The sequence below is a fragment of the Papio anubis genome, chromosome 11 (genome assembly GCF_008728515.1).
Source record: "Papio anubis isolate 15944 chromosome 11, Panubis1.0, whole genome shotgun sequence".
NCBI lineage: Eukaryota > Metazoa > Chordata > Mammalia > Primates > Cercopithecidae > Papio > Papio anubis.
In genome coordinates, this window is record NC_044986.1 from 12,663,711 (window position 1) to 12,689,085 (window position 25,375).

Below are 25,375 nucleotides of genomic sequence, written 5' to 3' on the forward strand. Positions count from 1 at the left end.
CCGAAAATTCACTGTATGAGGCAGAGCTACAGAAGTGGCTCCATAAACAGACTGGAAGATGGGAAGGATATTGTGCCCATGAACCCTCAGGCAACTGCAGTGACCTCATCCCCCACACAGGCACTCATGCATCTTCACGCTCATTGTGTTTGGTGGAGGTCTGTGCATGAAGTTATTAATTTTATTTGCTTCCAGATTCAATGATTCAAAAGCCCTGGAAATGCTCAAGCTGTCACTCCAAGTTTCAAATCTATTTTAGAGACATGGGCTATGAGAAGCTGATGGCTCAGAAAGGTTCTGAGCCTTTGCTTCCAAGCTCAGCACCTGGAATGACCTACAGACAAAGCAGGCTTTGGGTCTCTGCTGAGAAACCTGCTGCATCTCCAAATGACTTGTTGCACTGGGCGGCCAACATCAACTCTTCCAGGTGGGAAGTTTTATTGTGTTTTACAACCATGAAAACATAGGAAGGTGGCTGTTACAGCAAACACTTTGGATAAAGGAATCGGCCAAGCTCCCCAAACCCCACCTTCGCAGCCTCTTCCACACGTCTCTCAGAGATTGCTCCTGGTGTCCTTTGTTTGCAAATTCAAGGATGTTGGAAGTAGACATTTAAAGTAGCAGGAACACCATCAGTGAAACAGAAGCAGAAGTACGATGACTTTGAGAAACAACTGATGAAAAACACTACAGAAAACCATTTCTATTGTGTTATGATGTCAGGGTGGCAGATGTGCCCAGGGCTTAGTGTCCATCCTCCCAGGACACTGGTCATACGGGGCCTTCGGTGATCCCCTCCAGAGGCAAGCTGGGTGCGCTGTCAGCTGTGGTTCTCTCCTCTTTCTTCAGCGAGGCTGGGACTCGCAGACTAACGTAGGGTTTATGGCAAGCTGTGTTGGCCAGAGGAGGATAGTGCTGTCTGTAGCAAATGTATGCAAAAATGAGGCCGATGACTCCGCCCACAAAGGAATCTAGGCAGGAAACAGCAGAGCGGGAAAAATGGGTTACTATTTGTTCAAATGTGGCCAGTTATATTTTCCAGAAAGCACTTCTCCTTCCTGTTCTAGGACCTGGTTTGCTTACAGGACCCCCTGAAAGACTAACGGAAAGAGAAACCATGGTGGTGGCCTCTGCAAACTGCCATCATTTCTGGCACTTACACATTAAAAAATGAGTTCTTGATTCTTTCTTCCCTGTTCTTTGCTCTGTCGCCCAGGCTGGAGTACAGTGGTGCAATCTCGCCTCACTGCAGCATCCGCCTCCCCAGTTCAAGTGATTCTCCTGCCTTAGCCTCCCAAGTAGCTGGGATTTCAGGCACATGCCACCACTCTCAGCTAATTTATGCGTTTTTAGTAGAGACAGGGTTTCACCATGTTGGCCAGGCTGGTCTCGAACTCCTGACCTCAAGTGATCTGCACATCTCGGCCTCCCAAAGCGTTGGGATCACAGGCGTGAACCTCCATACCGAGCCCTTCCCTGTATTTCTTTAACTCACACCTGAGCATTGCATAAACTCAAATTTGTATCCCTGATTTTTGAAATTAATTCTAAATTCTGGAAGAAAAATTCAAGCCATCTCTGTAGGATCTAAATATCTCGGGAGCTGTGCTGTTTTTTTTTTTTTTTTAAGGAAGTTCCCACCAGTGTAATATTGCTGGTGTGCTGCAGAAAATCCAGCAGGTGAAAGGGTCTCTGCCTCGTGGTAAGTGGTTTCCAAGGGATGAAATGAACCTTCTGTGTCACAGACAAAGTGAATAAAACATTTTAAGACATGCCTGTGTTGGCAAACTCAGCAGACCTCTGGCAGGAAGGGCTCAATTCTCTAACAGCTACAGATCTTACCAGCTGGGAGACGAGAGGGGAGCAGGTGAGGCAGAAGGGTGCATCTGCAGGGAATACCAGCCCTCTGCCCCAGGGAAGCCCCTTGCCAAAGAGAACATTCAGGTAGTTCTCAATAGAGACCTCATAAAAGCAGCTCACACCAACAACGCTCACTTAGTATCTGTGTGTGTGTTCACTTTAACTGTCTATGGGTTATTTTTGCTGAAAAGATTCTAGTCTAGTGGAAAATCTCCCCTAACCAAAAAAAAAAAAAAAAAAAAATGGGAACTCTTTCAAGGTTTCTATCAGGCTGAATTGCCATTCTCCGTTGGGGGGTCTCCACTTTCACAGTTATTTCCTTGTTGAACCATACAGACTTCCTGTAGGCAGGCAGGATCAGCCCCATTTTCCCCAAAAGAATTGGGCTTGAACCCTGGAGTCCTGATCCTGTAGTTGCACTGGTCCGTGGTGCTGTGCACACACGCTGGCGGGTTCATTCCAGGCTCGATAACCACATGACTCTGAGGTCCCAGCCTTCAGGATGCAGCAGGCCTATGGGCTGAAGGGTGTGTCCACCTGCATTCAGGTAGGGGCCAGTGGTGATCCTGAAGGATCAGTGCTCAGGGTGGTAAGTTTCCCAACGCTTCCCAGTAAGCAACACACTGTAGAGAGACTTCAGTTTAAGTCACAAACTAATGTGCCTCTGTCTCCTGTAGGTGACATGTTGAGTGGTTGTCAAAGAAATGTATCTTTCAGGAAAACAAGCTGCTCAATGCTTAGAAACGTGCCCTGCACCTATCAGTCATTTTTTGTGATCCTGTTATTGGTATCCTGGTTCTATCTAGATCTAACAGGATAATTTCTGAGGACAGGGACAATATTTTCATATTTCAGTATCATTCATAGAACTGTTTCTACTTTCAGAGTTTCTACGAAGCTAATAGAAAAACATGCAAAGTTCTTATAATGAACAGCTTTATCTTCTTTAAAACAAATTTAGTAATTTCATGCATGTAATTTTATTAATCTGCAATAGCAAAGCAGGAAAAGAAGTATAAATAAAAGAAAAGCTTTTTTATTTTAGACATGTCCGTGATGACAGCATAAGCTTTCCGTGCATGCAGACCCAGGGCCCAGGACACTGCTCTGGAACTGGACTTGGGACACAGCGGTGATGTTCTCTTAAGAGTAAATAGGCGCAGCCATTCTCCTGCTTGGCTGACTCCTTCCCACTGCTGTAAGAGAACAGCCAAGCCCCTGTGTCATTTAAGGCTGCATCCCTGGCCCTGCCAACCATCCCAGCTATTTCCCCTTCACTCATCCTACCGAAGCCATGGTCTTCCCTTTAGTTCCTCAAATACATGTGCTGCTTCTCCTCTTGGGGCTTCACATGTGCTGTTCTGATCCTGGATTCCCAGGAATCCCTTCTCCTCATGCCTTCCCCTAATCAATTTCTATTCATATTTCAGAGCTCAATATCATTTTTCTATTCATACTTCAGAGCTCAATACCATTGTGCAACATAGCCTCATCTGACCTCCAGACTAGACCAAGTCTCCCAGTTACACGTTAGTAGCCCCTCCCCACTCCCTGTGCAATTAGAGTGGCAAACAATGACAAATTGTGTGATTGTTTAATATTTAATGCTGGACTCAACTCTATAAGGGTTGGCTATTGGTTCCTTCAACACCTTGGCCAACACCTTGCTCACAGCATAATTATGTTTGTTGAGGGAAATGGATACATAGTAACTCAGGGTTAGATTGGGTTGCTGTCCTGTGTGTTTTCGGGTGTGCCCCTTTCCTATTCTGGTCCTCTTGATGACCTCATCAGTAACATATTAGCATGGAACCACAAGTCCAAGGTGCCTAAGAGGCCTTGTTATATAAATGTTCCAGGAATTTGATCCTGAGTCAGCCTACTGAGGTCATACATTGAGATTATTTGGAGACTCTACCAAGGTGCATTAAGAAAATAGGTCATATCCCTTAGCACTTTGTGAGACCAAGGAGGGCGAATTGCCTAAGCTCAGGAGTTTGAGACCAGCCTGGGCAACACAGTGAAACCCAATCTCTACTAAAAATACAAAAAAAAAAAAATAGCCAGGCATGGTGGTATGCACCTTAATCTCAGCTACTCTGGAGACTGAGGCAGGAGAATTGTTTGAACCCGGGAGGCAGAGGTTGCAGTGAGCTAAGATCGCACCACTGCACTCCAGCCCAGGTAACAGAGCAAGACTCCATCTCTTTAAAAAAAAAAAAAAAAAAAAAGAAAGAGAAAAGAAAAGAAAAGAAAAAAAACAGGTCATATCCTCTCGTTGGTTGAGATAAAATATCAGAAATAAAAGTCATTCTAACTGGTCAAAGGGAGAGACCAAATAATTGTCACTGCTTTCTCCCCATACTAGTTCAAACGTCCACAACTGATGAACACAGTGTGACTGCGCAGTAGCTGTCTGGCAAAAAGGCAACGAATACATATTCGTGTCTGCTCAGACTTGGTGAGCAGCCATCAGAGTAGGGGGGATTGGAGGACAGCAGGGAAAACAAGAGGCATTACCAAGAATGAACAAGAAAAGAAGGCAGCAGATCCATTCCCAAGAGAAGAACTGTTTGTCCTTTTGGAGGCTCCTGGGGCTGCAGTAAGGTAACCACCACTTATCCTCACCCCCAATCCAAGAATCTTCCATGCTGAGAAATCCTAAGGCTGACATCGCAGACCCTACCAGGGCAAGTTGCTTTGCCTCTCTGAGTTTCCTTATCTCTCAAATGTGGATCTCAGTATCTGCCTCAGTAAGTTGTGATGATAATTTAATAATATATTACTTCTAATGATTATTTCATGGAGCATGCCAAAATAGGACATAAACATAGTATCCATCCTTGTTATCCTTTTCCCATTGCTCTCACATTCCACTCCAGAGCTGCTGGAGGCTTTCTCATCCTGCCCCATCCTTCTCCTCACACAGCAACGCAGCAGCTTACAGATCTCACCTCTCTGACATGGCTACATTTTCATAGCATTGTAAATAAACTTCTAAGGAACTTAAAAACACATTTGTCACCCAAGAAATTGTAAAGCCATATGTACCATGAATTCTGGAGCAGGGCCAGAGGGTGTAATTAACATGATTAAGTGAAGTTGCTTAAATGAAGAATCTCTTCACTAGCTTATGGACACCAGCCTATAAAATGTGTCAGGCCTTTTTCTGGTTCAAGGTCTTAGAGTTGCACTATTGTTTTGTTTTTCCTCTAACCCCAGGAAACAGTCCCATGAGGCATTTTTATTAGCATCTAAAATGAGCCACAACATCTGCAGGTGAGCCATTGACTAAACAGACCAAAGAGTAAAACCTACAAATAACACCATTCAACATTCTATTTTCTGTAGCACAGCATTTCATTAGGTGGATCATTGACCAAAAGACATCAAATCATCCCAAGAATGTTTCCCAGACTTACTGACATAGCAGCATGCATGGAAATGACAATTCCTGCCAATTCTGTTTCCCATTTAATGGAATGAGTGAAAAGTGATATCATAGGTGCTATGGGAGTTATCAGAAGTAACAAGGGCAATGAAAGGTCTATCCAAGCTGCTTCTCAGCAAAGTCATTTTGGGGCTGTGTTTATTACAAAGGTGGTGAACAAGATCCAAACAATAACTTACTTTATGAAGGAGCTTGTCATCAATTGCCTCAAGTGGGCTATTGCTATTTTGATAAAATCGCATTCGTATCCTCTTGATAGACAGGCAAGTGGGGGACAAGAAAGCCCTTATTGGGGGAAAAACACTTGGGATTAACTTTGCCCCAAATCAACCGGACGTCTCAAAAGGGAAATAAATGGATCTCAGTGTTTCTGGAATACAAAATACTTCTGTCTCCTTACGTAGCACTGATGCCATTCATTCATACACATGCATTGCATATGTATCAGGGGTCGGGCATGATGGCCAAGCCTAGGGCACAGGCTGAACCAATGGGACAAGTCCCTGCTGTCCCAGAATTTCCAGCAAAGGGGCAAGACAGATACTAAACAATGACAGCCTTATCAGCAATTTGCAGCTATGATAAGCACCATGAAGGAAATGTGTGAGGGTCTGTGAGCTCACCCAGCACACAGACCTGGGCTATTCTGGAGCAGAGGTTTTGCTGAGGACATGACCCTCAGGCTAAGACCAGAAGGATGAGCAAGAGTTAACCGGGAGAAGTTGAGGAGTAGAGGAAAGGAGGGCACTGGTGGTTTTCCAGGCAGAGAGAAGGGTATGTGTGAAGGTGCTGATGACAAAGGAGATTCGGCAAATCTGAGAAACTGAAGGTAGACCCATCTTTTAAGAGAGGGGCAGTGTCTTTGTAAGACTATAGGACACAGGTTGACCAGTCATCTGGTGTGGGCTGGAGCAGAATGTTTTCCATGTCCCTTTGTGGCTCTGTGGAGCCCTCAGCATGGACCAGGGGCCCTGCTGTCTCTCTGGGCTGCCATCTATGCACTCTATGGCCTCACACCTACCACCAGTGGGGTTTCCTGTTTCTGAATCTATCTCCCTGACTACATGCCATTATCTAGGACTCTGGGATGTTTCATTCCTATTTATTTCCCAGAACTCAGCAGACTTTTATTCAGTAAATGGGGAACTGACATGAGCTGAACAACATCTACAAGAGGCACTAAAGAATCAACATCACCAGCCACAAAGGGCCACACATTGTGTGGTTCTATTTATATGCAATGTGCAGAATAGGCAAACCCACAGAGATAAAAAGTAGATCAGTGGTTGCCAGGGCCTGGCACACAGAACACCAAAGAAAGCTGAGAAGAGACAGGTTCCCTTGAGTAAAACAAAGGAAGGATGCCAGTGAGACTTGGGAGCAAGCAACGTCCACCTTCCCTGGGAATGACGTCACGGGGAAACACCAGGAGGCAGGAAGACGGCAGAAGTCCTGACTGAGAATGCCTCTCTTGAGGCTGAAAGCAGGCTATGCAGTGGACTTTGACGGGAGGGAGGGGTGAGCCAGGGGCTGAGGCTTCTCACGCTCTCCTGGGCATCAATACAGAGGCCGGTGGATTGAGATGGGCAGTCAAGACTCAGAAGTTCCCAGACAGAGGCGGGGGTTGGCAGCCAGTGGTAAATGTGACTGTGGGCCCTGCCACACAGAGCAGCCAACTGTGGAGGGAAAATGAGGTGAGATCAATTCACTTGGGCTGAGGATAGTAGAGGGAGAATCTCAGTGTTTTTGTTCTACCCAGGCTGGCAGGCTTTTGGTGGGAACAATCATATTGTTCTAAGGGATCTTTTTCAAGTCACTTCATTTAGAAAATCTACAGATTGCTTCTGACAGCACAGGGGAGGCCTGGTTAACAGTGTGTGTCCCTCAGCCGTGTGTGTGTGTGTGTATGTGTGTGTGCGTGTGTGCATGTGTGTGTGTAAGAGGCAGAGGCAGACAGAGAGATGGAGACAGAGATAGAGGGGAGGGAAAGGGAGGGTGTTACTCAATGTAAGGCTTACATGACATAGCTGGATTTCCACCCCTCCCTAACGCTGTTTATCTTTAAGAAATGGGGCCCCTGTGGTAAAAAGTTCCCTTTGTCACTAGACTACCTGAAACGGGTAAAACCAAGATAGCTGACAGAGCAACTTCAAGAAGACCTCAGGCTTCATTATAATCTAATTTCCATGCTAAATGGCACTCTCACTAGCACCATGACAGTTGACAATTGCCATGACAACAACTGGAAGAAGCCATAAAAGGAAGGCAGCACTCTGGTTCCCAGGAGTTCACCATCCATTTCCAGAAAAAGAGTCGACTATTCCTCCCCTAGATTCTACTACCCGACCTCTTCGTTAGAGAAACCCTATATTTTAATCCCTTCACCCCTCACTAACTGAGAAGTTCATCTGAGAGCTGTGTTCCCCTCCCTCCCTCCCTCCCTCCCTCCCTCCCTTCCTTCCTTCCTTCCTTCCTTTCTTTCTTTTTTTGACGGAGTCTCACTCGGTCGCCCAGGCTGGAGTGTAGTGGCGCAATCTCGGCTCACTGCAAGCTCCGTCTCCCAGGTTCACGCCATTCTCCTGCCTCAGCCTCCCGAGTAGCTGGGACTACAGGTGCCTGCCACCATGCTTGGCTACTTTTTTTGTATTTTTTTTTAGTAGAGACGGGGTTTCACCGTATTAGCCAGGATGGTCTCAATCTCCTGACCTCGTGATCCGCCCGCCTCGGCCTCCCAAAGTGCTGGGATTCCAGGCGTAAGCCACCGCGCCCGGCCCCCACTTCTCCATTCTTTGGCCATGGAATAAAACTTACTCTGCTTGATGCTTACTTTTGATTTCATGTAATGTCTCTGTCACACTGAACAGGGAACGATCCCATCCTTTGGGGCTACTGAGTTTATCAGTAACAAAAGGAAGGAGAACTCGAGAGAGTCCTGTGAGTTATAGAATGTCATCAGACTTTGAAGCAAGGGTTTCTCCAAAGGGAATAGCTTCTGCCTGGGATTCTTGAGGCCAGAAGTATTTTGTGCACATGAAACAGTCCAGCACAATATCCAACCACCAAAACACCTGCATTTGCAGGGTCAGTAATCTCCTGAAGTTTGGTAACTACATTTAGTTCATTTCATATCACAGACCCTTCACAGCCCAATCTGGGAAAGCAGGCGAAGGCAATAATGGCCATCTTGAAAACTTCAACTCAGTTAGACAACTGTGTCTGTATCTGACCGAGACACTTTCCAACCTTAGTCTGGGTGGGAACAAATGACTGTTTCATTCTTTGAGACCGGTTTCCCTAGATTACATCCAGAGGGGGGTGTTCTTTCTTATAATGAAACACCACTCAGGGACCCAGGGCTGCTTCAGATGACCTATAATTAGAGAAACAAGTGTTTAAACTGTTATCTCCAAACCTAAAGTCACATGGGGAGAGCCTGGTTTCAGGTGCAGGGACTTGAGGGGTCAGGGGAGCTCATTATTAAGTCCAGTGATAGAGCAAACACCACATTCCTGCCACTAGTAGCTGTAACCCTCCATGTACGAGGAATCGTAATCATACAAGAGCGTGAATAGAGGCAGAGGTCAGTTTAATGACACGCTCTGCTCTTTGTCTGCATTTATTTTCTCTAGCAGGGGGATTCCACAAGTCTGAGCACCGTTAAACACACTGTCAATCACAAAGGGGAGCCTGTTTGAGAGGGTACCGGGCTTTGTAGTTAGCATCATCTGTGAAACTCTCCAGCTTCCAGTTGACCTGCAAGCCAGGATGTCACAAGGACACAGGGCACATCAGCCACATAGAGATTTAGTATTGATCCAGCTGGTTTTGTGTCTGGGGAAGTTCTGTTAGATGTTTCATGTGTCCTTCCCTATGCCATGGCCTGTGCCTCTGTATTTGCCTCACTTAATAAAACAATAGATTTGTATATTTGGAGTGGGCTGGGGAGGCAGAAAAGACCAGGGGGTGTCAATAACAGAAAATAACCATGATAGTGGAGAGAGAGAGAGTCATTGGAGATTATGGGCTATTTATTGGATATGATGTGTAAGCGAGTAATTGGATGTATTTCTACATTAGGCACAGTTGCTTAAATCAAAATTGAAATGGAGTCATAAAATCTCACAACATGAATGCTGTTAACTAAAGTCTATAATGAGGGGGACTTGAGTTTTGCTGATGCTAACGGGCCTCCATGTGAATTCTCACCATGATGGATGGCCCCCGCCCACAGTCACTGGGCAGCTTAGTTCACCAAAGGAAAACAAGTTATTTATCTTAATCAGGCATCCTGCCTCAAACATCCACCTACACTGCAGTTGAAGACCTCACTCTGCCTCCCTCCTCCCAACGGGAAACCGTTGAGGGCTCCTTGATTTCTCCCTTAATAATTGAGTGTTGAATGAACAAAACTTTCCACTCCCAGAACATTGCTGCTTCTTAACATGTAACAGGGAAAAGAACTATGGAACTGGGGTACAATGTAGAACAGAGGTTCTCAAACTGGGCAGTGTTGACATTTGGGTTTGGATAACCCCTTGTTGGTGGGCAGGGAGCCTTGCGATTGTAGAACATTTAGCAGAACCCCTAGTCTCTAACCCTCCACCCACTGGATGGCAGTAGCACCTACCTCTCAAAGTTGTGACAACTAAAAAGATGTCTACAGACATTGCTAAATGTCCCCTGAGAGGTACAGTCAGCCTCTCCATCACCCAGTTGAAAACAACTGGTGTGGACAGTGGCAGACAGCCTCATGAGGGGGGAACTCAGGTAAAATGAGCCTGACTCAGAGCCCTTTAGAGTATCCAAACGAAGCTGTGTTCCTCTCCTGGCTGACTCCAAGGGTATAAGTTGAACAGAAAATGACAGAGCTGAACTGGTCCTTGGGCTATATCAATAACCTGTACCAACAGATGCACGTTCAGTTTGGGCTGCAGAAGTCTACCATGATGCAGTTTTGGTTTGATTCCCAAATATGGTTTTAACCATCACTGAACATAAATTCTCTTGCTTTGCTTTCCCAACAGCCCACAGAGGATGAATATTCTCACTTGACTGCTCATAGTTCCTTTCTGTGCCTGTTGGATAGTATGGTTGGTTTCAAAGCCCCAGTTGCCAACAGGCCTTGGGTACACCAGCTGCAGCATAAATTCACCACTCTCTAAAGACAAGAGCTGTGATTCCACATTCCTTTACTCTGGCCACGTTACACTACCACAGCTAGGAAATGAGGAACAAAACAGGGTAGAGTCAGAGAGTGCTGAAGACAGGCCAGCCTCACATCTTAGGTTGTCAGTACTATGCAAAGGCTCTTACTGACTCCAAGATAAAGGAAAAACTGATTCAATTCTGAAACCCCCAAATCATTCCCGAATCCAAAGTGATTGAATAAAAGTGAGAACCTGGCATTTGTAGCTTACAAATAAATCATGTTCCAAAAAAAAAATGTCTGCCTCCAAGTCAGTTGTTTGGGAAACACAACGCATCCTTCCTTAGCGAAAATGTACTAAGCAACAATGATACCACTTTGCATGTGTGTAGTAAATTTCCATTTACAAAGAACATTTGGACCCATTATTTCTTTCAATCTACGAAAAGCTCTGTGAAATATTTAGGGATTAATTGTTCCTGCGCTCAAAGAAGAAACTGGCTCACAAGGGATCAATGAGAAGCAGTCCATAAAAGGCCATTTGGCCCATAATATTCTTCATGGGGAAATGCCCTAATCACATATGTGGAAAACAATTCTGTGGGAAAATATTCCCAGTTCCAAGGGGGGGCTGTGCCTTTGTTTTTGTTGGCCCAGTGACTCTCTCCATCCTTCCGTCTCATGATGTGGCTTCTTATCATCCAGCATTTCATCCGAGTCATTGATTAAAAACAGAACAAGGGCAGGCTCAGACCTGTGACCCTCTTCTGACCTCCCCCATCAGGAGGGCCTCAGACCTTAGCAGCACTTGATACTTGCTGTGCTGTCCAAACCATGTCAGCATCTCTTTCCCTATACCCTTCACCCTTCAGCTCAAAGCTAGGCTGGGGTCACAGGACACCCAGAGCATGAGCTCCAGGAGGATATGGGGGTAGGGATGAGACTAGAAAGGAACAGGAGAAGCTGGGCAGTGCTGAAAAGAGCACAAGGTCTCCAGAGAAGATGAGGAAGGAGGGGCTCTCAGCTAGGAGTTCCCCTCAACTCTGTCCCCATCCATTGCCTCATTACCACTACAAAAAAAAAACCTGGAAAAGGTAGGAAAAAAGAAAAGGAAAAGTCCTGCAAGGCAGCTGGCTGCAAAGACAGAGAGAGGGGGGAGATGAACAATGCCCAGCAACAGTCGGAAAACAAGAAAGGGAGAGGAGGTTTGGGTCACAGACCTATCATGGAAGCCCATTCACCCAAAAAAGCTGGATTCAGGCACGTTTTCTTTGCTTTGTTTGGTTAAAATTGACACATATGGTGGAGCTCTTTCCCAGTGCTTCTTAGACTTCATCAGCAATGATAGGCTTGCTTAACAACCATGACGATTCTAGACCACTGCTCCAGATGCACCTCTGGAGAGTCCAATTTCTAGATCAGGGCAGCCTGATCAAGGTGATCCAAGGATTCCCCTTGGGAAACCCTGCCCTAGACCCCACGCTTCCCAGAGGCCACACCTCCTGCAGACATCACCTCCGTCTCGGCTCTCTTTGTGCTCTGGCAGGTGGTGGTTTTCTTTCAGACAGACTGTGAGCTGCAGTTTCTCTGCAGAAGGACATGGCATGGTTTAGTTATATTTCAGGAACAAGCCCCTCCCTTGTTTTGTGTTATTTGTATTTTTAACAAATATTCCAGGACTGACATATATGTGTGTATATATATATAGGCAAACCTCACCCCAGGCTTGCAGCTGTGGCTTGGAGCATTACTGGAATGAATCCCTGGCTGGATATACCTTTCAGAAGAGCATCCCCGGTGACAAATATGTCCTTGTAGGCTGGATTCAATAAGCAAAGGAAGCCAAAAACCACTTGGCACTAAGTCTGAGGACTGAGGCAAGTGATCCAGCAGGAAAATCACATTTGGGTCTCAGGCCAAGGGTGACTCTAAACCAAAGGGCCTGACATTCTGGCAGGACTCAAGCAGTCTCCTGGAGCATGAAGGAGGAAGAAGACCTCCAATTATTTCCCCAGGAAGGCCAGACCTCATTTGAACCAGCATATTTGCTTCAAAATTATATCCACTCTGTCATTTCAGCCTCCTCTGGTTTCGGACAATGGGCACTTAGCTCCCCACAACTGGTGCATTTCTACACCCATCCCTGGAGGAGAGGGGCAACCACGGTGAGGTCTAGTCAGGCCCTGGGCAGGGACTCACCTTGCCAGTGATGCTTGTAGTCACACATGCGGGACAGGGCAATCATCATGGCGCAGTACAAGGGCAGGATGGCAGCACAGAGCCGCCAGCTCTTTCCCCGCCCACTCTCGGTGAAGCAGTGCAGCTTTCCCGCCAAGTAGAACGTCGTGAAGCCAAGGCCTGAAAAGGCAACTGCCAAACAGAAACAGCAGGTGTTACTCTAGCAGGTGGTGAGTGGCAGGGAGTCAGGGCATGCTGGGCATTCCGTCTGCCACCTTGCACACCCTCAAGGCCAAGGCCATGTTGGCACTAGGCACTATCTAGGCAATCTGTGCTCCTGCTAGAACCAGGCTGCTATGAAACTTTCAACCATAAGAATAATCTTCCAGGGTTACATGTGATCAAAACCTATTTTATTTCATCCATTCATTCAACAGTTATTTCAGGAGTCTCCACTCTGTGCTGACAGGCACTGCACTAGATGTGGGGAATAAAAAGATGCATCAGATACTATCTCTGGAGTCAAGAGGCTCATGATCTAGTTGAAGGACATACCATACTAAGAGATAATTTTAATATAATGCGATACATTCTATAAGAAACAAGTACATACAGAGCAAAGGACTGTGAGAACTGCTTAGATCTGAAGGGTATGGGAAAGTAAAGGGGCTAGGATCAGCCCCAGGTTTTTGGCTTGGGAGACTGAGTGTACAATGGTGGCATTCAGTAAGATGGGACCAGCAAATGCTACAAAAGAGTGAGTTTCATGGAGAAGTCAGTGATGACAACTACCTTGTTTTCTGTCCGAAATAATGGTTATTATTTTTTCAGAATTGCAAAGAAAACTCATGGCTGTGCTAAATCCATTGTTGAAAGCGTGGAGGTCTGAGTGTGGCATATATAAGCCCCAAGCTTTACATCCAAGCAGGTATAAAACATAGTTGGGAGCTCAGTGAGATTTAAGGTGGGAAGGGCTTAAAACAATGGTCCTCAACCAGGAGGTCCTCAACTCTCCAGGAGGCTGGAGAGTTGGCTCCCATTGGTATTGACCCCCATCCTGAGCCCTTTCAGGAGGAATAATGGACTTTATTCAAATCAGGTGGCTTAGCAAGTTTATCCACCTAATTACACTAAATGCGAGAAGCACAAAACAAACAAACAAACAAACAAACAAACAAAAACTGCCGTGGGGCTTTGTATGGTTATGGATGAAAGTCTCCAAGATCTGAATCAGAGGAGAGGCAGCCTTGGGTGTTGCCAAACTGGCATCTCTTAGGGAAACAAAGAAGCAAACAAATCAATGAACATAGTTGAGCTGTTGAGCTATACAGAATCACCTCTAATACCTGGGAAGCTTTAAAAAATACTGATAGCCAGGTTCCATTGCCAGCCATTCTGTTTGTAGTGGTCTGGAGGGAGCCGAGAGAAAGAGAGAGAAAGAGAGAGAGAGAAAGAGAGAGAGAGAGAGAAAGAGAGAGAGAGTGTGTGTGTGTGTGTGTGTGTGTGTGTCTGTGTGTCTGTGTACTCCCCAGATGATTCTAATGGCGGCCACAACTAAGCTTAGAGGCTTTCACTGAAGGCAAGTGCTACAGCTCCCCACCCCTCTGGACACCAGTCTAATCCAAACTTTCTTCTTGATTAGAAAATACTTCCGAGGGGGCAGAGCTCCTAGGTAACCAGCCCACACAATGACTTGGCAAAACAAGTATTATAAATATTCTCAATGCCAATACACCAGCAACTTTAAGAGACTGCCCAAAGCCCTGAGCCACAGCCTGGGCATCATGCAGGCATTTGTGACAAATGTAGATCCTCAGATCCAGCCCACATCTTCTGAGTTAGAATCTGCATTTCACAACATCCACCAGCAATCTGTGCACACACTGCACTTGGAGAAGACTTGGCCTAAAATACATTCATTATCTTTATAAGAGACCTTGGAACATCCATCTTAAGAAAATAATATAAAATACAAGGGAAATCTAGAAGGTTTTCTGCTCAAAGTTATTGATAAATATTGAAAAACTGAAAGTGATCAGTACAGAAGAACAGATAAGCAAGCTGTGACATTTCCATGTAATGGACTATGATGCAACCATGAAAACCACGTGATTCACATCTACAACATCTGATCTTTGACAAACCTGACAAAAACAAGAAATGGGGAAAGGATTCCCTATTTAATAAATGGTGCTGGGAAAACTGGCCAGCCATATGTAGAAAGCTGAAATTGGATCCCTTCCTTATACTTTATACAAAAATTAATTCAAGATGGATTAGAGACTTAAATGTTAGACCTAAAACCATAAAAACCCTAGAAGAAAACCTAGGCAATACCATTCAGGACATAGGCATGGGCAAGGACTTCATGTCTAAAACACCAAAAGCAACGGCAACAAAAGCCAAAATTGACAAATGGGATCTAATTCAACTAAAGAGCTTCTGCACAGCAAAAGAAACTATCATCAGAGTGAACAGGCAACCTACAGAATGGGAGAAAATGTTTGCAATCTACTCATCTGACAAAGGGCTAATATCCAGAACCTACAAAGAACTAAACCAAATTTACAAGAAAAAAACAAACAACCCTATCAAAAAGTGGGTGAAGGATATGAACAGACACTTCTCAAAAGAAGACATTTATGCAGCCAACAGACACATGAAAAAATGCTCATCATCACTGGCCAGCAGAGAAATGCAAATCAAAACCACAATGAGATACCATCTCACACCAGTTAGAATGGCAATCATTAAAAAGTCAGGAAACAACAGGTGCTGGAGAGGATGTGGAGAAATAGGAACACTTTTACAATGTTGGTGGGACTGTAAACTAGTTCAGCCATTGTGGAAGACAGTGTGGCAATTCCTCAAGGATCTAGAACTAGAAATACCATTTGACTCAGCCATCCCATTACTGGGTATACACCCAAAGGATTATAAATCATGCTGCTATAAAGACACATGCACATGTATGTTTATTGCGGCACTCTTCACAATAGCAAAGACTTGGAACCAACCCAAATGTCCGTCAATGACAGACTGGATTAAGAAAATATGGCACATATACACCATGGAATACTATGCAGCCATAAAAAAGGATGAGTTCATGTCCTTTGTAGGGACATGGATGAAGCTGGAAACCATCATTCTGAGCAAACTATCGCAAGGACAGAAAACCAAACACCGCGTGTTCTCACTCATAGGTGAGAATTGAACAATGAGAACACTTGGACACAGGAAGGGGAACATTACACACTGGGGCCTGTCATGGGGTGGAAGGAGGGAGGAGGGATTGCATTAGGAGAGATACCTACTGTAAATGACGAGTTAATGAGTGCAGCACACCAACATGGCACATGTATACATATGTAACAAACCTGCAGGTTGTGCACATGTACCCTAGAACTTAAAGTATAATAAAAATAAATAAATAAAAGAAAACCACGTGATTATGTAACAATATAGACAACACTTAGGATGCATGCTAAGTGAAACAAGGAGGACCCTAAAATGTAAGTTCAAGATAATCATTACTATAGTACCAAACAGTGAACAACCTGCAGCTTTTCCAAATTATCTCTGATAAGAATGTGCCTTCTTAAAAGCGATCTTGGTTACAAACACAAGATTATACCAAAGTAGAACTTTTTCAGCAACCAAATTAAACAAAGTTACAGTGGCTTAAAAAAAATTTAATGGAATATTAAACCAGGTTTATCCTAGGTATAAAAATGCAGCAAAAGAAAGTAAATGCAAATGTGAGTGGTGTGTGCATTGAAACATTTCTGCATAATGATTAGCATTCAAACATCAGAGCTGTGCCAATATATATTAAGTATTCTGCTTAAAGTAAAAATAAGTGGGAAGAAACCGCATTGCCCAACCCTGCTCTAGATACTGTGGAGGAAGGTCATTAAGGAGTTTACGTGATGTTCCAAAGTCGCCCTATTTGGCCACCATCCTAGCAAGCACAACAACCTCTTAAATTCTATCCTCATCCACTTTGCTCTGTTCCTTCTATTAATTTCATTCTTCCTTGAGGTATCTGAGTGGGAGAGGAGGCTGGAGAGTTGGCTCCCATTGGTATTGACCCCATCCTGAGCTCTTCCAGGAGGAATAATGGACTTTATTCAAATCAGGTGGCTTAGCAAGTTTATCCACCGAATTACACTAAATGCGGGAAGCACAAAAAAACTGCCCTGGGGCTTTGTGTGGTTATGGATGAAAGTCTCCAAGATCTGAATCAGAGGAGAGGCAGCCTTGGGTGTTGCCAAACTGGCATCTCTTAGGGAAACAACAAACAAAGAAATCAATGAACATAGGGCAGCTATTGAGCAGGAATTTCTGTGTCCCCATAAAAAATGACTTGGAGACTTTAAGACATATGAGTCATCAGCTCAAGCAACCAATACTGCCTGCAGCACCTCCGGGCACATCCAGGGCATGGAGAAGGGAAAGGGCCGTGCAAACCCTCCACTGTCAAGACCTCGGGCAAATGGTTTGAGGTGAGGTTCTCAGGCTCCTCCTGATCTCTCTGTCTCAGGAACTCGAATTTGGCCAGCATTGGCACCACAGGCTCTGACTCATTCTTTGGAGGGCAGGTAAAATGTATTCTCTCCCACACGGTGGGAGTCAGGACCACCACTGCGACCTCTCCAAAATGTTGGAGCCTCTGCCTCTTTGAGAAAGAGGAGGAATTATTCCAAGCCATCTTGACAGGCTATATGTAAGAGCCTAGATCCTGTGAGCACCCAGCAGCAGCCAGTCTTCCTGGACACATGCTACTGGGTCTTTGAATATTTTTTTAAACATCACTGTGTGCCCTTACTTTCCTAAGTTACACGATGAGGCTCCAATTTCATGCTAAACCTTATCCTTGTCACTTTCTTACTGATATTTATACAGTTATTGAACTAACATAATATCCTTTGACAAAGGACTTCTGGCCCAAGGGCATGTCTGAGCTATGGGAAGCCTTGGTTCTCTGCACTCCTGTTTTTCCAGTAACTACTTGAGGAAGAATGAGACTCTACCAACCTATACTGACTTAGTATGATTTCATAATTTTTCTGCCATCTCTTCCTGGCAGCTAAGGGGTTGGGGACCAAGATGCGATCTCTCCCATGAGCCATCTCCTACCCAACTCTGAAATCCTAGGACTCTAAAGCATCAAGGCTCAGATTCAAGTTCAACTGGGAGGAAGAAAAACAACAACAAAAAAAACCAGGAAGGCTGCCAAAGACATGTTTTCTGACTCTAGCCATAGGGCATCCTACTCTCTTCTCAAAGAAAACAAGCATTTGACACGCTGTGAGGAGGGGGAGGGTGTTGCATAATGTTTTATTCTAGCATTGAACAAGTTAAATGACCTGCATTCCAAGTGAGTGTCTGTCCCCCACCCCACCCCCGTCTTCCCTTTATGCACAATCCTAGCTTTCTGCTTGATTAAAAACTAAAACTGAGACATGAACATTCAAAGACTTAGGGCATTAAACATTTTTAAACATGGGGATTATAAGAGAGAGGACAAATGTACTCACATTCTGCTAACATTACTAACAACAGAAATGAGTAGAAAACTCCCAAGCCAGTGGGATGAGAGGATATTCAGAGTCTACTTGTCCTAGGCAAACTTGTTCATTTGCTCTCCAGAGTTGGAGACACACAGACCTCCCCCCTGCCCCCACCACACACACACACCTTTACTACTGATGGGAAGGAAGTAGGCATAGTGACCTGTGGGAAGAGCATATGCCCCTCTTTTTCAAAGCCTTGTAGCAGGTTTTCTTTATTTGTAGCAGGTTTTCTTGGTTGTTAATATTTATGTGTTGATCTGTCTGTGAGTAGGAAAGATAGTCTAAACTAGGAAGAAGATGAAAGATAATGGCTTTTCACCCTGTTTCTGACACTTGTGATGCTTACTGGCTATTGTGAATGAGGGTAGATAGGCAAAGCATTACAATAAAAGGAGCTGACATAGGTGGTAACACCAGGTCCATCCCATGAACAGGGCTATCTGCCTGCCTGGTGACACTGAAGAGGAATCACTAATTCTTCGCTCCAGCAACCCAGATGAGTTCAAAACTCTCCCTTTGCAAAGAAAGATCTAGTCATTGCGCTAACTTAGGTGCAATGTTGTAGTTTTCCCTTCATCCCCAGTTGACTCTTAAACCAAGTGGAAAATCTTTGGACCCTGCTGATTGCAAGAAACACAAAACTGGCACCAAAAAAGAAAACTCTTTAAAAAACAAATGAGATAAGAACCAGGAAGACAGATCCTGCTTTTCATGTTGTATTTTTTTACTTTTGCTAATTATAATACATTTCTCCACACAAGCTGATAATTTCTGGCACTGAAGACACAATTGTGTTCTGATGAGTCAATCTATACAAACTTTCCATTTTGGGATGTTCAGAGAGTTGGTACAATCTTCTCTAAGAGGCAGAAGGGCAACGTTGGGTAGCTTAATAAACCTTAGTACGGAAGGGTGTTTTGCAGAGGATGTAAGTTCATCTCCACAAGACCGTTTGAAACAAAGGATGTGGGAAACAAGCCTGCTTGGTCAGTGCCTGCTCAACCTCATCAGCAGGAGGAAACTATGCCAAGCAGAGCAGGCAGAGGAGCATTCCATCAGAAGGACAGCCAGGTGATCAGAGGTTGAGTGCCTCCCACGGGCCAGGCACTGTGCTTGAAGCTTCTCATTACGTTGCCTCATTTCATCCCCAGAACAACACAACGACATAGTCATTAGGCCATTCTACCAATGAGAAATGGAGGCTCAGAAAGTACAAATCATTTACATGGGTTCGATGCAGCTCTTTAGAAACTATGAGTTCTCTTTAAATACAGCAAAAACCACAGATGTTCTTAGCGTTATTACAGTTACAGCAATGCTAACTGCCTATTTGTTTTCATACCCCCAGTAGGGACATGCCCATCAGGGTCACTGTTGAAGCTCTAGGACCGAACGCACTGCCTGACAATAGGAGACACCTGACATGTAATGACCAAATGAATATATAAATGGTAGAGACCATGTATTCATTTTACAAATATACTTGGACCCTATTAAGTATTCTGGCAAGAGGTCAAGGTCCTTAGGGACAGAAAGACATGAAAGGTCATGTCCTTTGTCCCCTGTTTCTAGGCAGGGTGATACCTGAGCTACTGAGCCATGTGAGATTTTCATCTCATGATGGAAAGGGTTGTACAGTCTTGTTTGAAAATGAGCAATGGGGAAAAGGAAAAGGAACTCGAAAACTCCTAATTAGTCTGAAAGCAAATGTCAGAGGCAGGAAATGCAAACAGAAAAAAGCAGACTGTAAACTCCTTTTGTTACCTCATGTTGCATTTTCAAAGAGGATTTTGTTCTGAGAAAAAGAATCAACTCAGGCTGAATGCACAAGAAGTGCAGAGGAAGAACAGTGGTGGGAGGAAAAATGATAGCGTGAGGAAGGTGGTCATCCTTTTGTCAACCGGCTGGAGGCACTGATCCTGGTAATGGGCAGTTACAAGGAGGGAAAGTAGCAGCAGAGGAGGATTAAGAATGTTTTTTATATTTTATTTTTTATTATTTTTTTATTTTTTGAGATGGAGTCTCACTCTTTACCCCAGGCTGGAGTGCAGTGGTGTGATTTCAGCTCACTACAACCTCTGCCTCCTGGGTTCAAGCAATTCTCCTGCCTCAGCCTCCCCAGTAGCTGGGATTGCAGGTGCCCATCACTATGCCCAGCTAGTTTTTGCATTTTTGGTAGAGTTGGGGTTTCACCATGTTGGCCAGGCTGGTCTTGAACTCCTGACCTCAAGTGATCCGCCCACCTTGGCCTCCCAAAGTGCTAGGATTGCAGTCGTGAGCCACTGCACCTGGTTGGGAATTAAGGATTTTTGAATGACAGAAGCTGCTTTGGCTCCACTGTCCACCCCACACTCCTTGATGAAAAATGCTTATGAGAACTCATAAATGTTACTCCTTGCACTGCAGAAAACTACTGACAGTCACAAGGATGGGAAGTGGTTTTGCATATCTGAGCATCCTAATCTCCAGAAGGTCTAAATCCCCAGGATAACTTTTCCTTTGATTATACGCCACAATGATCTGAAACATAAATATAAAAATAAGCCTTCAAAAGAAAGAAATTGCCTTTTTCCATAATGACATTAGAGGAGCTGATAAGAGCATGAGCAGGATTAAAATAAAGATGATATTTTAATGAAAAATGATTTTTAGTTTACCTTCAAAGGACTTAACAGAGCATAAATTTGATGATGGTATTTGAATAGTAATGCACATTTAAGAAACCACCAACAAGGAGTAGTCGTTGATTTGCCCAGTGTGCTCATCTGATCATCCTCTAATTGGAGTGCATGGACTTCAGGAGAAGCCCTTAGGTTGTAATAACTGTTTCTGCCTTGCTCTCTTCTAAAAGAGTAGCCTCAATTCCTCCTCCCTTTTACGAGATGTTATACAACCTGTCTCAGGGTTTGCTAGAGAAAAAGAACCCTTCTAACCTTCCGCTAGCAGCCTTGAGTGAGGGTCTCAGCCAGCATGAGAAGAGAATATAAATGGCCTTTGCATTAAGAAGATCTGCTACCCCTGAAATGTTTGGCTCAAATGCTGACTAATAGGGACAGTCTGTGATGAGTGCTGGCCACATGGCCCAATCAGATATTAAATATTGTATGAGTGGAAAAAGGGAAGCAGATTGACATCAAGCTACTGTCCTGAGCTAAGCCAGGTCCTTATTTTTGTAACTCAAGAAAACTGTAGCACAACCCAGTCTGAGAAACCCCAAGTGATTGTATCAGTGATGAGGTGGCTTTCCAAGATTTCCTCATGTTCTAGTTTTTCTTGCAACAAATTCCCTGTCATCAAAGACCATTCCATGCTCATCTCACACACCACAAAGGAGGCTGACCATAAATAGAACTAGTAGCCTCATTACTTGACATAAGCAAAGTCTATCTTTCCAATACTTACGCCATCTGAGTTTAGAAAGACATATTTTATGTTTATACGAGAACTGTGAATATTTTAAAGTCAGGAAGGCCATTTTAAATCTGGAAAAGCAAATAAGTTGCATTTTTCATGTCTTGCAACTTTTTCAGACACTGCTAATTGGGTTAATGAACTATTTATCAAACAAACAACAAACAAACAGCAACAACAACAAGAAAACCCAGCTTTGGGCTCAGGATCTCCCTCAAGATAGTGTCCAAGCACTGACTTGCCCCAGACAACAAATTGAGATCCACTTGCTGACTTCTCTGAAATAATTTAATCCAAGATGGCATTTAAGCAAAAATAACTCTTCTAGGTATTAAAAGACTTGGGTTCCAAATCAGTGTGGTGTCCCCTCAACAATCTCATCTATTCTCTTAACAGGCACAACATCTGCTTCAGCCAGCTCTCCAAAGACTTGATATTTGTGAAAGGACTTTGTAAACAGAAATTCAACATACAAATAAAAGGTGTTACTTTTAGTAAAGCTGAGGAAACAAATATCTGGAAATATTGAATACGGAGTCTAGTCTCAAACCCAGACATGCCTATTTCTTAGCCAAAGTTTAGTTTCCATTTTCAAATACAAGAATGCCTAATAATTCCCAAACCTAGGACTTCTATTTCTAGCAGTGTCGCAGATTATATATTTTGTTTGAAATAATTCAATGTTAGATGAAATATTAAAACAATCTTTTAAACATGCCACTATGTTGACACAGAGAAAAATTAATAAAAATAAGGTTCCCAAAAATGAAGGGAGAGAAAACACGTAGGGTGCAAGGACACCGGAAAGCCAGAGATCCACACTTGACCCCGAGTGTGTCTGTGGGGAACTGCAGACCTTGAGCTTCCACTTTGATGTCTCCCTGGGGCATAAGGATGAAGAAACAAAGTCTCAGGACTGCCCATGATGAAAAACATAACAGAAGATCCCTGAGTAAATCTTGCACCCCAAAGACTAAACAACCTGCTTAAGTAGGAAAAGGCCAGGCATGGTGGCTCACACCTGTAATCCCAACACTTTGGGAGGCTGAGGTAGGTGGATCACCTGAGGTCAGGAGTTCGAGACCAGCCTGGCCAACATGGTGAAACCCCATCTCTACTAAAAATACGAAAATTAGCCAGGCGTGGTGGTGAGCACCTGTAATCCCAGCTACTCAGGAGGCTGAGGTGGGATAATCGCTTGAACTCAGGAGATGGAGGTGGAGGTGGAGGTTGCAGTGGGCTGAGACTGCACCATTGCACTCCAGCCTGGGTGACAGGGTGAAACTCCATCTTAAAAAAAAAAGAAAAAAGGAATAAATAGGAAAAGAAGTCTGTCCTTCAGAAGAAAACAGCAAGGACACTTGCCTGTCTCCATCTTTGTGCTATGTGGAGAGATTTTAGAACTACAAGCCAATTCTCATAGGTTTTTGCTATCCAATTCATGCTTCTCATATGGTCTCCAAAAAACCTTAAGTGGAGAGTTAATTTTGAGTGGTCCTGGGGTAGTTAGTGCTGTCAGGCAATTGGCAAAATATCTCTCTGGAGGAATTCAGCTTAAACCCAGACATCAAAGTATTTCCCAAAAATACACTTCTAGGAAAAATTAAAAGCCCAGAGTAAGAAAACTGAAACATAAAGATTTAGGATATCATAAATGAGAACCTATAAGAAAAGCTGACTCATAACAAGTTTAGATAGTAGAGTTATAAGGCATGAATATAAAATAACTATTTGCAATATGCTTGAAGAAATTTGAGAAAAGCTTAAAACTAAGGACAGAGAACAAGCATTATAAAAGAATAATAAAGTAGATTTTTAAGAAGACAAAATAGAATTTCTATAAATGAAAAATATAGTAATTAAACTTTAAAACTCAATAGATGGATTAAACAGCACGTAAAACAAACCTAAGTAGAGAATTAGCAAATTGAAAGATAGATTCAAATTTTAACTGGAATTTAGTTAAAAATTTAAAAAGACATATGAAAAGTAATGAAGGAAAGATTAAGTGACATGGATGATATGCTGAGAAGGTCTTACAAATGTCTACGTGAAGTTCTAAATCAGAGGAGGAAGTAATAGAGAAAATGGAGAAGAAGAAATATTCCAATAGATAATGGCAGAGGATATCTCAGGATGTTGAAAGACACAAACTTGAGATTTATAAAGCCCAGTGAATCCCAAATAAGATATATAAAAGGAACTCCACACCTAGACACAGCAATAATAAAACTTTACAACACAAAAAGAAGCAAGTTGTTAAAGACGTGCAGAAAGGAAGAAAAGAATACCTACAAAGGAGCAGCAGTTTAAGACTCACAGATGATTTCAAAAGGTCCAAATTATCAAAGCTAGAAGCCAGTGAAATAATATCATCAAAGTTCCGAAAGAAAGAGTAACTGTCAAACTAGAATTCCATATTGAATAAGGCCATCTTCCAAGAATGAAGTCAAAGACAATTTAGGAAATTCAAAAACACAGAGCATGTAGCACACGCACACACACACACGCACACACAAATAAATCAAAGGAAATGTAAGGGATATGTTTTAGGCAGAAAGTGGTAAGGCTGAGACACACAAGGGAATGCTAAGCAAAGATACTGGCATATCTGTGGGTGAAAGTACGCAGAGGTTGGTGGTTTGTTGGGAGGAAGGAGAGAGAATCAAGCTAGAATTAAAATACCAGATAACATTATCAAATAAGTTAGAATATATTATTGATCAGAGTTAAAGAATTTAATGTTCTTACATTGCTCAGAAGGAAGAAAAGGTATTAACCTGAGACTTCGTTAACTATGTGTGTTAAACTAGAGGTTTGATAGAACTTTCAAACTAAAAGAGAAAAATAATGAATTCAGACATAAAAACAGTATAAGAAAGGAGAAAGAAGTATATAAAGAATATACGAATAAGGCTTTAAATATGTGAGTAATTATAAGAAATAGAATTGAAATGTGCTCCCTATTTAAAAAATTTTTAAATGCATACATAAAATATAGGGCACACACAAAAAAGAAAAAAACTGAGGCAAATATTAATGAATACAATTATCAATACTAATTTTGATTTTGAGGGTCTTTATGGTAAGAAACAATATTAGAGATAAAGATGATCATGACTTACACAGTTAGTAGGAGGTATAATAGGAAGTATTATAATTCTAAACTGTTTACACCTCACTCCAAAATATATGAATCAAAAAATTGATGAAATTACAAATACCCTAGAACTACAACATTTACCATAATAGTGGGAAATTTTAATTCACATCTTTGCTATTGACAAATTAAGAATAAACAGAAAACAGAAATATTAGATAGGACATATAAGATCTGAACACCAAATTAACAATCTTGTTCTAATAAACATATAACAACTTTGTGTCCAACAATTTAAAAATTCACTTTCTTTTAAAGTCATATAGAATATTTATAAAAACTGACCTTATGCTAATTCTCAAAGCTAATCAAAGATCTAAGGACTGGTTATTTGTATAGATCTCTATCTGATCATAATGCAATTGAATTATAAACTATTTTGAAGATAAAACAAGAAAAATATCTTACATTTGGGATTTTTTTTAAAGTTCTGCTAAACAACTGTGGGTCACAGAAGAAAACAATGAAAAATTAGAAATATCCAGAATTAAAATTAATGAAAATAATATGTATTAAAACTTACAGAATATAGCTAATGCAACATTTAAAGGAAAATTTATAGCCTAAATTGTTTATGTTAGAAAAACAAGACT

The 25,375-nt window shown here is 42.9% G+C and overlaps 1 protein-coding gene across 11 annotated transcripts in view; it reads right to left on the reverse strand.

Moving 5' to 3' along the window:
- Positions 1–414: 414 nt before the first annotated feature.
- PLPP4 (phospholipid phosphatase 4) overlaps positions 415–25,375 on the reverse strand; it is a 135,509-nt gene continuing 110,548 nt past the window's right edge. For 9 of the 11 annotated variants that reach the window (XM_017944389.2, XM_017944388.2, XM_003904339.4 and 6 more), the window contains 2 exons: positions 12,657–12,827; positions 415–971 (listed from right to left, as the gene is read on the reverse strand). In XM_017944389.2, the coding sequence (XP_017799878.1) occupies positions 12,702–12,827 (126 nt within the window). In that variant the 3' untranslated portion in view covers positions 415–971; positions 12,657–12,701. Of the gene's footprint in view, positions 972–11,956; positions 12,045–12,656; positions 12,828–25,375 lie in introns of those variants that run through there. The other 2 variants (XM_017944383.3, XM_017944390.3) reach the window with 2 other exon arrangements.